Below are 12,948 nucleotides of genomic sequence, written 5' to 3' on the forward strand. Positions count from 1 at the left end.
TAGCCAAAAATTTCTTAGGTATGTCATCAGAAGCATAAGTGATTAAAAATTGATGAATTGATCAAAATTTAAAACTTTTCCATTCTAAAGATATCATTAACCATGAGAAAAGGCAAGCCAAAGACTGGGACAAAATAGTTGTATGTTATATATGTAATAAAGGACTTCTATCTAGGATGCATAAAGAACATTTATAAATCCATAAGACAAATAGCCCAATTTTTTAAAGGACAAAAAAGCTGTACACAATTTTTTTAATAGCAGTTTATTCATAACATCTGAAACGTGAGAACAACACATGCCTTTCGGTGGGTGAATAGCTAAACAAACTGGTAAATCTATACTGTGGAGTATTACACAGCAATAAAAATAACCACTGATACATACAATAACCTGGGTGATTCTCAGTATAATTATGCTGAGAGAAAAAAATCTAAGCCCCCAAAATTACATATAGTATGACACAGTTTACATAATGTAAGCAGGAGGATAAGAAGTATCATGAAAATATAACAGGAGAGATCTTTATGGTGATGTAATTATTCTGTATCTTGACTGTAGTGATGGTCATAAGAACCTATACCTCTGATAAAATTGCACAGAACTAAATGGACACACACACAGACACAAATGAGTACATCTATGATGGAAAATCTGAATAAAACAGACGGATTGTATCAATGTCAATTTTGTGGTTGTTAAATCTGCATAACAATAGTTATGCAAGATATTGCTATTGGGGGATAGTAAGTAAAGTGTAAACAGGATCTCTCTGTATTATTTTTTACATCTACACATGAATCTACAAGTATCTCAAAAAGAGCTTTATTTTAAAATGGGGCTAAAGATTTGGGTAGACATTTCATCAAAGAGGCTATACAAACAGAAAACAGGTACAGGAAAAGATGTTCATCGCTAATCATTAGGGAAATGCAAAGTAAAACCATGATGCACACCCATAAGAATAGTTATAATAAAAAAAGACAGTAACAAGTGTTGGAGAGGATGTGGAAAAAGTGGAGCTCTCCTGCATTGCTTGTGGGAATGTAAATTGATGAAGTCACTTTGGAAAAACAGCTTGGCAGTGTCTTAATAAGTTCAACATCATCTTAGCATATGACTCGGGAATTCCACTCATAGGTTATCTATACAAGAGAAATTAAAACCTATGTTCAAACAGAAGCATGTGTGCAAATGTTTATAGCAGCATTTTCATAACATCCAAAATGTGGCAGCAACCCATATGTCATCAACTGGTAAGCAGATAAACAAAATACGATTTACCCCAACAATGGAATGTTATTCATCAATTAAAAGGAATAAAGTACTGATACATGAAACAACATTGACGAACCACAAAAACATATGCTAAGAAGCTAGACACAAAGACCACTTAGTGTATGATCCCATTTATTTAAATGTCCATTAAACAAATCTGTAGAAAAGAAAGTAGATTAATGCTTACCAAGTGTTGGGGATGAATGGGGAATGGCTGAAAAATGGGACAGAGCTTTCTTTTGGGGATGATGTAAATATTTTAAACTAGTTTGTAGTGACAGTTGCACAACTCTGTAACTAAAACTAATGAATTGAATGCTTTGATAAATAAATAAAATAAAGCTGTCTTTAAAAGGTTACAATTCTTTTCAGCTGTGAAGGTTGAAACCTCTTAGATGGTTAATGATCTCATGCCTCAGTTCCCTATTAATTATATGGGAGAAATACCCCCATACCCTGCTTAGCAAGTTAGGCATAATGTTACACAACCTGCTTTCTTCTCCATCTACTCCTCAATTTACTATTCTTAATACTAAGGTATCATTCAGAAACCATGGTGTTTCTCGTGTTTACTGACAATGGATAAACAAAATGTATTTTTCTTCAGCTTGCTTAATTCCAAATTCTCCTACAGTTAAGCAAAACAAATGACCTTTGGTATCACATATGACTTTTAATCACAATATATAAGCCAGAAAACAGATGGACAGATTTGACTACCTTGTGCGTTTAGTCAAGTATAGCACTTCCCTGAACTGTTTGGTCCTTTTGACATCTGACTAAATACGAGGGGCCTCTTTCTATTTTAACAGATTTTCCCCATCCCTTTCCTTCCTTCTCATTCTCCATGGCCATAATTTCTCCACTTTTACCATAGTTCCAATATCTTACTTGCACTTATTACAGAGTCCACCCCCTACTCCTTTCCCTTTCTGTCCTTCAAATGGCCTTTCCTAGCCTAATCTTGAGTGTGAGGAGAAACTATCATTTAAGCAGTAGTCGGTGAAATACTTTTCCCTGTATACACAGACTTAGTGGACCTTCGTGGATAAGATATTTGGAAAAATTTTAAATGTCGTTTACAGTTTTTTTTTTTTTTTTTGCTTCTTGAAAGAAAAGAACTGTTGCAGAGTATTAATTTTGATCTTAACTCTGACACATTTATTAACATCCAAAAAAAGCAAAGATATATGATATATGTCTTGCCAGAAGGCTACTACAAAATATTTTAAGGTTCCATCTTCTATAATTCCTGGCTAGTAGATACAGTCATCTAAACGACAAAAAGTTGTAATTTGTTGCTTATTGATAGTGTTATGACTTATTTTTAAAGTTCCCTAAATAATCCAACTTTTGAATAAAAATGGGCTTTTCATTTTAATAACACATACTCCTTGATGATAATGGTTTGATTCATTTCTCTTACAGAACTAATTTCTTCCTACTTCACACACATTAAATACTTTGTTTATACTGATAATGTCATGCTCATCCTAAATTAAAGTTTGACTATGTCTGTTTCCCCAGAGACACACCATCTGATAGGGATACAGCCGTAGTGTAGCAGAAAGAGCAGTGAAGCTGGTATTAGAATGCTTGGATTACAGTGTTTGTTCTGTTACTTAGCAGCTGTGTGACTTTACTGTCTTAATGATATGGATTTTTGTGCTACTGCCAAGTATAAAACAGTTTGGCACACTATTTAGAAACGCAAAATATGTGATCTCCACAACATTTTAGCGAGTATAAAGAAGATAGGATAGACTATTTAAAATGGAAAATTTTGGACAAAAGGTCACCATATACCTGAATAAATTACTTAACTTCCGAAACCCACTTTTGTCATGTAATAAAATAGATATAATGATACCTACCTCTCAGGATTAAGGGTTAACTGAAATATTGTACGTGAGGGTCTAGCTCAGTGCCTGGAAAATGGATGATGTTAATTAAGGTTTCCTTAGGTTAGAATGCTCCTTTCACTCCCTCCATCTGCCCCCTCCCCCAAAAAACACTCCAAAATTCAAACATGCATATTCTGATTCATCTTTTAAGGAAGAGCCCAAGAGGCACCACTCTACAAAATCTTTCCAAATAACTTCAGGCAGTACAGCCCTTTGGTTAAGAGTACTGGGCTTTTGGAATCAGAAGAGACCACCAAATTTAAAATCAAGTCTGCCATTTAGTAGCTTCCTGACACTGGACAAATTACTTATTTTCTCCGCAGCTAGATTTCCCATCTGTAAAGTAAAATCATCATGATACATACCCCATAGGGTTGCGGAGGATTAAATGAGATATACATACAGAGCACTTAACACAGTCCCTGACTTAAGTCTTCCGTTAAGTATTACATAGTAGAAGTAGTAAAAAGTTTCCTCGTAAGTAAAATGCTAATAAAAGTGCTTACCCTGCCTCCCAAGATTGTGACAAAGTTATGACGCATGGCTTTTAAACTGCAATGTTGAACAAACGTAAGGGATTGGTATATACCTTGAGATATTTTGGATAAAGTTCTAATCTTACTTTTATACAATACGCTTTCCCTCACCCGCCTGCAGTGGGGTTAATAATGCCCAGCATTAACTAATAGGAAATCAAATCAGAAGATATCCAGAACACAAGTAGCTGACGCTCAGAGAGCAGTATTAAGGCGAGCACCCGCAGACCGGACCTGGATGATTCCTTGGAGTTCACCTCTAGCGGCCCCCTCCCCTTGGAGCTGCGCAAGCGTACACTGATTTTGCTCCTCTCTAGGGCCCCCGCCTCCAACAGCCGCCCCCCCGCACCCCCCCGTCTGCCCAACACGCAGGCGCGTCTCCTCAAATCCTGTCCCTACACCCCTCCTCTTTCTCTTCATTTCGTTCCCCCTCCTCTTGCAGCACCTCAGCAGGTTCAAACTCCTCTCCGGGAGAGTGGCGGCGATCGCGGGGTCACGTGATGAGCATCCTGCTGCCCAACATGGCGGAGTTCGACACCATCTCTGAACTGGAGGAGGAGGAAGAAGAAGCGGCAACGTCGTCGTCGTCGCCGTCGTCGTCGTCGTCTGTATCTGGGCCCGACGATGACGAGGAGGATGAGGAGGAAGAGGGGGAGGAAGAGGAGGAGGAGGAGGAGGAAGAGGAGGAGGAGGAAGAGGAGGAGGAGGCGCCGCCCCCGCCTCGGGTAGTGAGCGAGGAGCATCTGCGGAGATATGCTCCCGACCCTGTATTAGTGCGGGGTGCCGGCCACATCACTGTGTAAGCGAGAGGGGGTCTTGGGACTTGAAAAGCCTGAGATTTGGCAACAGAGGAATGAGAAGTGATCGAGGGGCCTGTGGAGTGGGGGAGGGTTTACTGAGGCGTACAGTTAGGAAAGGACACCAGGTCTAAATGGGGAAACCATGGGTGGATACGTGTGAAGGAAGTGAGGTGAATGTAAATATGATGCACCAATGCCAGGTAAAGAGTGAGTATAGGAGAGGGAAGTTAGGGGTTTGGGAGCCAGAGCGATTGGAGTAGGGGTGAGTCTCCTTTCTTGTACGTATGCTGGCAAGTGAACAGTCTCTAAACTGCAGGATGTACCAGAGCGTTTTTTCGCTGACAAGATTGATACTTTGTGGGAAACAGCAATTGCTGTGACATGTGACAAGAACTAGGCTTGCATTCTTCAAAACAGAAACATGATACATTTTGTGAATAATAATAGAATGTTCATTCACCCGCATATTCATCCATCCATTCTTCCTATCTAATCCTTCCTTGTATATCACTCGATTAGAGGTTCAGGTTGAGAGGCAGCTATGGAAAGTAGAAAGAGAAACGGATTGAGTCAGGGCTCTTAGATGCTAGTCCTGGTTTTGCTTCCTGTGACCTTGGTCAGGTTGCTTTTTCTGATTTCTGCGCCTTGATTTCTTCATCTCTAAAATGAAGGGTTTGGAGTAGATGGTTTCCAAAGCTTTTCAGTTCCGAGATAATTTACCTCCAAGGGATTTTGTATGCCCAAATATGAAATATACAGGCATTAAATATATATGGAAATTAGTACTTTGGGAGCTGAGCATGATTTCTTTAAAATTTATCCAGGGTGGTTTTTTTAAAAATTGAAATCTTGAGAAAAAATTGAATATTTGAGAAAATAAAATGGGGAGGGACTTCATAACATAGCTACAGGGCAAAGATGTTGATGATTCTCTGGGCTTTAAAGAGTGCTTCCTCATTTTTATTTGCTTGGACCGTAACTGTTTGGAAGTTTGAGTACTGTGTCATGTTCACCCTCTGAACTATGCTATCTTTTACTGCATTTTCAAAATAGGTTCCTTTTTGTTATTATGTCATGCTGCCTCTGGTTTTGATGATGGCTCACCTAGTCCCTTTGACTTTCAATTGAGTTCATGTTATATTAAATCATGTATGTACTACCTCCCTTATATTAGTTTGAATTTTTAACATGTTGAGTTGTTGTTTTTTTTTTTTTTTTTTTTTTTTTTTTTTGAGATGGAGTCTCGCTCTGTCGCCCAGGCTGGAGTGCAATGGCATGATCTTGGCTCACTGCAGCCTCTACTTCCCAGGTTCAAGCAATTCTCCTGCCTCAGCCTCCCGAGTAGCTGGGACTACAGGCATGATATGTTGTGTATTTTAATTGTAATATACTTTTGTAATCTTTGCATCAAATATATTAACAAATATTTTGAAATTGGGGAAGGGTCGGGGGAAGGTTTTAGAGCTACTTTTTGATTAGGAAATTTTAAGACAATTTTTCTTGGTCCAAGAATTTTGCAGATAGCCTGCAATGTTTATATGCCAGCTTATTGCATGGTTTTACTTCCATTCCTTTTGTCACTAGGGAGACAATTTATTACTCGAACTAATTATGATGGCTGGTACCAAAGGTTACTTTTATGCAGATTATGTTACATGTCCCTTTAGTCCATGATTTTATACTCCAACATTCCACCTCCACATTTGCAAAATTCATGCAAAGGAGAAGGAACAAAAAAATAAAATTAAAGTTACCTGAAATTTATTTGTGGTTCCATTCGACCCTGCGCAGGTACTTTCCAACCTATTTTCTTCATTAGAAGAACACTGACACTTGCCATGCCCAGGCCCTTGTGATGGGTATACTATTCTTCTAATTAGGAGCATGCGGGTAGTACTGGTGGTATTCATTGACTGAAACCAAAACCTGAAAAGCAGCAAACCAGTACTAGACTCACTAACCAATGTATATACTTTGGAAACTTATTTAGTTTTATTGTATACATTCTTACACCTAGAAATCAGATATGACATTAAATGTCTTGGTATTTGAAAGAGATTACATGTCTAGGAGAAAATTTAACTGGATCTGAGAAATGGGTCTTTGTATGGTGGTGAAGCCTTCCTTTTATCAAGTAAAGTAAAATCCTTATGAAATAGGTAATCTTATTCTGAGAATTCTAAAATCTTATCTGATACTTCTAAAATATCAACTTCTGTTTATTTTTTTTCTGGCATAGGAGTGTTAGAGTTGCCTTAAACTATATACCCTATCTGAATGAAATATTTAATATTATCTCCCAGCCCTGATTTTTTTTCCATTCTTTGTGCAGTCTTCTATTGTATAGAGCATTTTGTTTCTTCTCAAAGTTTAAAATTTGAGAGCCATCACCTCAAAGTCAGTATATTTTAAGCCCAACATCCCTCTCCACATTGCCCGTGCTTTCCATTTGTTTCATTTCTTTCCTTGATGCCACCGTTCTGATCTCCCAGGTAACATTCAAAACCTTTGAGTCATTTTGACTCTTTTCTTCTCCTTGAATTGCCCTGTGTCAGTCTGCCCCAGGATTATGTCATCATAGTTTCTGAAATATCTCTTAGATTTTTCATTTTCTCATTCCTATTTGGCACCACTCTGGTTTGGGCTGCTATCATCTCCTGCTTGAATTATTGCCACAGTCTGCTGCCTCTCCCTACTCCAGTCCATCCTGTGTGCTTGTGCCAAACTAATTTTCTTAAAACACAGTTTAGTCATGTCACTTTCCTGCTGAAAACCTGCATTGGATCTTAATTAGCTCTGAGTTTCTGTGCCATCTTCCTTCAGTCTCAGAGTTCAAGGAGACCCTCCATGTGTCCAGTGCTCACCTGTCCATTTGTGCCTTCCATATCTTTCTCTTCCTGCCTCCTCCCAGATCTTGCTCCACCAGGCCACCCATCTCTCCAATATTACCTCTCTACTGGCTCAACCTGTAACCATATTCAGTCTCTAATTTTTAAAAAACAAAATAAGACAAAAGCCTTCCTATGCCCGTGTTCCCTTTAGCTACTATCCAATCTCTCTTTCTTATCCTTCAAATTTCTAAAAAAAGTAGCTACATTTACCTTATCTGTTTTATCTTTACCCCTCTCTGATCTGGATTCTGCTACCAAAACCACAGAGGAGCTATCCTTAATTAACATCACTGTGACCCTCTTGTTGCTAAATTAGTGGACATCTTTCATTCCCTATCCTTCAGGTTCTCTCTGCTACATTTGATACTTAAAATGATTTCTTCTTTTTTAGAAGCTTCTACTCCAGGGTTCACAAACACACAGGACTTCAGAGGCAAGGCAAGTCACAGAAAATAGCGCGGCATAAGGAGAGATGGGGCTTTAGTTGAACTGAAAGTTATGTATCTCATCTAATGGTATTCAAATTCTAATTTAAGAAAAAACATTTTGCCAGCCAAAATAAATCACAGAACTCCTTGGCCACTTCACTCTCCTGGTGTTCCTTTTACTTTTCTGGCAGTTTCTTACCTGTTCATTCATGGGCTTCTCTTCCTTCTTGACCTTTAAATACCAGCAATCTCTAGAGTTTTGTTCTCAGCCCACTACTCTTCTTATTCCCTACTCTCCCTAGATGGTCTCATCTTACCTCTCATAGATTCAGTTATCTCATGGCTCCCAAATAGGGATTTCTTTACCAGACTCTGCTTGGGCTCTTATCTGGGCTTCTTCACTTGGTAGCTTACTGTTATCTTAAAATTGACATAAACAAAAATCTCCCAACACCCCCCTCATATCCCCACCCCCAAATGCTCAAAATAGCTTTCCGAGTTCTGTATTCACAACCTCAGTTGAAGGTACCTCCACCTATCCCATTAAAGCATGCTTAGTTCGCCCCACTCACACTTGCCACTGCTAAGCAATTAGCAAATATCAACAATACATGGCTTAAGAATTTCTTTTTCTCCCTACCACCACTTTATTGATTCAGGACCCTTTCACTACCCTGGCTAGTCATCTTGCCTTCAACCTTGTCATCCTCACATCCATCCTCCAGCCTGCTGCTAGATTAAGACACAAAAAATACAGATCTAATCAAACCATTTTTCCTGCTTAAGATTATCTTGTGGTTTTTCCCTTCATGTGAGAATCTAAGCTCCTTAACAGAGCATACAGAAATGGACTCTGTGTATCTGTCAGCCTAAACTTTTGCCATTTCCCTTACTGCTTGTATGTTCCTGTTCACAGCGTGCTGGTTTTTTTTTTTTTTTTTTTTTTTTTTTTTTTTTTTTTTTATCTCACTGCCTCTGCTCAATCTGGGGCCTCCACCTAGAATGCTAACATTCACCTCCCGTTTACCTGGCTCCCATTTCCCTGGCTCTCTATATGTCACCACCTTCTGCAAGTCTTCTTTTTTTCCACTAAATTGTAAATTGCAATGACAAGAACAATTCTGATTCCCTCTGAATCCTCAGTGCATAGCACAGTACCTGACAAGAGGTGAGTTGAATGAATATTGGTTCACTTTAGTAACACTCAGTGTGCCCAGATAGTACAAACTATACTGTAGGCCCTCAACAGATATGTTAGTTGAATCCTGCTGTGGAGAGCACTTGTTTCTGAGCATAGATGTGTATCATTACAACAATATCACCAGTACCAGTATCACCAGTGATGGAGTTTATGGCATGAGCTTACCTCTGAAAGCTTTGTTAAGCTATTCCCTATGTGTCAGAGTATTATCTTAATGTTTTGGGTTTCTAGTTACTTTAAGAAGATATTAGTCTTTTAACATGAAATTCATTATAATTTCTTAAGAAGTAGAATGACGTAATCATACTACTTGTATTTCCAGTTCTGAGATGATGATCATAAATGGATATTAGGAGATCTTTTTCCAAATTTTAAAAAATATGATTATATTAACTCTTACAGATTTGAGACTATAGAAACAGAAATAATGAAATGTCTCTTGGAAGTATTGTGCTTCAAAAATACTGTACATCTGAATAATATAACAGTATCACATTTCTTCTTGATATTTTTAGGATAAATATTTGGATCTAATGTATTGAAATACAGAAAAAAACATTCCATCACATGAGGTTGTTTTCCTTATAGACTTATACCACCCTCTTTATATTACTTAAAATATATAGATATTTACCATTACACCTGCATGAAAATTAGTAGAGACAACATATTACTAATTCGCAGAGGCTCATAAAATTCTCATTAAAATTAAGAAAGCTGAAGTTATTAGATTATAGAATTGACAAAGATGGCCAATTTTGCCAAAGTGTATTTCTCCAAAAACTTAGCAATACAAATATTGATACTTCTCAAATCAGGGAATGGAATGCCTTTTCTGTAACAGTTGTCTGAGAAATTACAGTGATGCATTGTTAATTTGTTTTTATGTAAGGTGAAGTTTTTTAAGGTTTTAGGCTTTGAGAATATTGAAGCCATGGTAACTTGCCATTATATAGTATGGGAAGACATTTTTCTCATATGAAATATTAAAGAGATTTAACTAGGATCTTTTAAAAATCTCCTTTTATTTTGTGGCATAGCCTTTTCCTTGGTGTAGCAAATAGAGTTCAGTGCACATGCTTCAGAATCAGTATTACTATAAGTGCATGGTTTTCTAGTGAAGTCATGTCTTATTGGCAGAATTTTACCACATTTTCTTAAACTGAGTACGTGAACTTTAATTTGTGCAAGATTTTGAAAGGCTGGTATATGGCCATTTTCAAATATGAAAAATGGTGAGAGGTATGGGGAGGGAGAGAAAAGGGAAGAGGAAGTGAGAGTATAGATCCTTTGCCTTGGTTTCCTTTACTTCAAAGAATTTGTCTAAGAAATTAAAAATATGGGCATTGAAGACACTTGACGAAGAAAATACAATCATTGAGAACTACCAGCTGGGTCAGCTTCAAACGTGCAATAGGTTCTATATTTAATGAAGTTGATAAAATGATAGTGTGAGCACTTCCTGAGTGCCTGCTGAGCCCCACATCTTGGCTAATATCTACCACTGATCAGTAATAAGTAGATAAGTTTGTCTAGCCTCTCTGGACTCATAATTCTTAACTTAATGGTTTGTTTATGAAACCCAGCTGAGGTGTTTATTCAGCAGCAGCCATTTCAACATTTCCTAGTAGCTGCTAAGTGAAATGTACCTAAAGTTATTTGAGTTAAGTATTTTTTTAGTGTGCTGAGTCTATAAAAGGGAAAGTTAAGGGAAAAAATGTCTTATAGGCAAGAACAAGATTGCTGCTGCCTATTAGCCAAAACTATGAGAGTATCAAGCCTACTTTGCCTTTCTTCATACTTTTTATATGGATATATGTAGGTCATAAGGGAGTAATTTAAGAAATAAAGCAACACTTTAGTTACCATTTCTAATATATTTTTTATATTTTAGAAAAGGAAATCCCTTTATATATTGGAGAAGAAAGTTAGTAATGTGAATATAGCAAGTATTTCTCTAGAACTTGAGCACTGGGCTAAACACTGTGAAGAACACAGAGAAAACGAAGTATAGGCTTTGCTTTACAAAGCTAAGAGGAAAATTGCCTTTAAGATATTGATATGGAGCAGCAAGGAATAAAAGACAACATTTTGTTAACTGTTGAATTGTATAGTGCACATTAGAAGTGGCCGTGAGTATTTAGATAAAGAAGGAATCCATGAAGGCTTTGACATTGAAGGCATTACAGCAGGGGTTGGAACTTGAGCCTTGAAGGCTGAGTAGGACTTAGACTTAAACTTCGGAGAGGAAGCAAGGAGAACCACATGAGCAAGGACAAGAGCCAATGTAGCAGTGACAATGGAAAGGAAGGGATCATTATGAGAATGATTTCAAAGGAGCAAATAACATGATTTAGGGACCACCTGGCTATAAGCAAGATGCAAAACATAGGAGAGGGAGGGTGCGAATATGATACCAAGGTATAGGTTAAAGGAAGAGAGTAATGTGCCATTGATAGAGATGAATTTGAAAGGGGGAACCAGGTTCCAAGAAAATATAACATTTAGTTTTAGACAGGTTTCACTTAAGGTGGTATTATTTTGTGGCAAGATGTCCAAACAGAAATTTTCGGTATACAATTAAAGATGAGGGACCAGAGCATGTACGAAAATATATTACTAGAGCTATAGATATGATGATTGTTAACAGAGAAAAATGATTGTCAAAGTTGTCAAATACAGATGAACTTTTATAGTTTGCTTAGAAAGAAAAGCAGAAGACTAAAAACTAAATTTTGGAAGAACTATGGAGTCTGAGGGCAGAATGAAAGAATGGGAGTGTTAGGAAGGGAGTTATCAACAGTGTCACAGCTGCAAACAAAGTCAACTGAAAAAGTTCTGAGAAGACATTGAATTTGGCAATAAACAAGACAAGATGGACTTGTCATTTTGAGTAAATTTACTGAATAAGAGATTATTTTCAGCAAAATGACAGTATCAAAAATCAAGTTTCAAAATTTCTTAAGAAAGGAGATATTAGGGAAATGGAAGCAGTGGACAGTTCATTTGTCTGGTGATAAGTGAAAAGAGGGAATAGTAAAGCTAAGAATTTTTAAAACAATAAAAATAATATATACATTTTGAAGGATATATCTGTCTGTATTGACTGCATATTTGATATCTAGTAGGGGAATGACAGCTGGCAAAAGCTAAATTAGCAGCAATTGCTAATGAAGGTAGGAACATGTTACTGATGTTGCATCTATAAGGCATTTAGACAAGATGTGGAAATAGAGGTCTACTTAAAATAATCATATCTACTTTCTAAAAATGAAAACTACATCTATGTGTTTGTACAATAAGAATTTACTCTTCGTGTAATAATGAATTGCATCTTTTCACTAGTGATAAAGTCACTACTTCACTCACTGAATAGATTTAAATAAAATATGTTTCTTGTAATATTAAATATTTGTTATTGATTGCTGAAGCAAATAATTACAAATAAGTTTAATATTAGAATATCAATTTCTCAAGCAGCAGATGAAGATTGCCGTAAAAATTCATGCATAATGGTGTCCCACCTTGTTTTCAGTTTAGCTATACTCTTGTGTCTGTGTATTGATTTAAAGGGAATATGTATTTGTATATAATATTCTCATTACATGTTGTACTGACACACCTGAACAGAATTAATGAAGGATTTTTTAAATGTAGTTAAAATCTTTTTTCAATTGCTAATTTATTTACTCGACTATGTTAAAATACAAAATTTGTTTCAAAATACATTTTAAACATACATAATATAGTGTATTTATGTACAGGTATGTATCTTGCTACTAGCTGCTAAATATAGAGAGTTTTTGTGCTTAAAACTGCACGTGTCCTTGAAAATGAGTTATTAGTATAAATGATACAAGGACAATATGAAATTCCTGTATAGAGGTTATTTTTTTCTTTGTCAACTTTT

The 12,948-nt window shown here is 36.8% G+C and overlaps 1 protein-coding gene and 1 long non-coding RNA gene across 4 annotated transcripts in view; one reads left to right on the top strand and one right to left on the bottom strand.

The window, feature by feature from the left end:
* Positions 1-240: 240 nt before the first annotated feature.
* Positions 241-4,299, bottom strand: LOC144338752 (uncharacterized). The gene is made up of 4 exons (XR_013413103.1): positions 4,164-4,299; positions 3,689-3,734; positions 3,153-3,206; positions 241-1,145 (listed from the first exon to the last, which is right to left on the bottom strand). It is a non-coding gene; the product is annotated as an uncharacterized LOC144338752 (long non-coding RNA).
* CHIC1 (cysteine rich hydrophobic domain 1) overlaps positions 4,131-12,948 on the top strand; it is a 120,455-nt gene continuing 111,637 nt past the window's right edge. For 2 of the 3 annotated variants that reach the window (XM_001095379.5, XM_002806286.4), the window contains exon 1: positions 4,131-4,517. In XM_001095379.5, coding sequence (XP_001095379.1) covers positions 4,219-4,517 — 299 coding nt within the window. In that variant the 5' untranslated portion in view covers positions 4,131-4,218. The remainder of the gene's footprint in view (positions 4,518-12,948) is intronic. The other variant, XM_077989441.1, reaches the window with a different exon arrangement.

This window comes from Macaca mulatta, chromosome X (genome assembly GCF_049350105.2).
Source record: "Macaca mulatta isolate MMU2019108-1 chromosome X, T2T-MMU8v2.0, whole genome shotgun sequence".
In the NCBI taxonomy this organism is placed as follows: Eukaryota; Metazoa; Chordata; class Mammalia; order Primates; family Cercopithecidae; genus Macaca; species Macaca mulatta.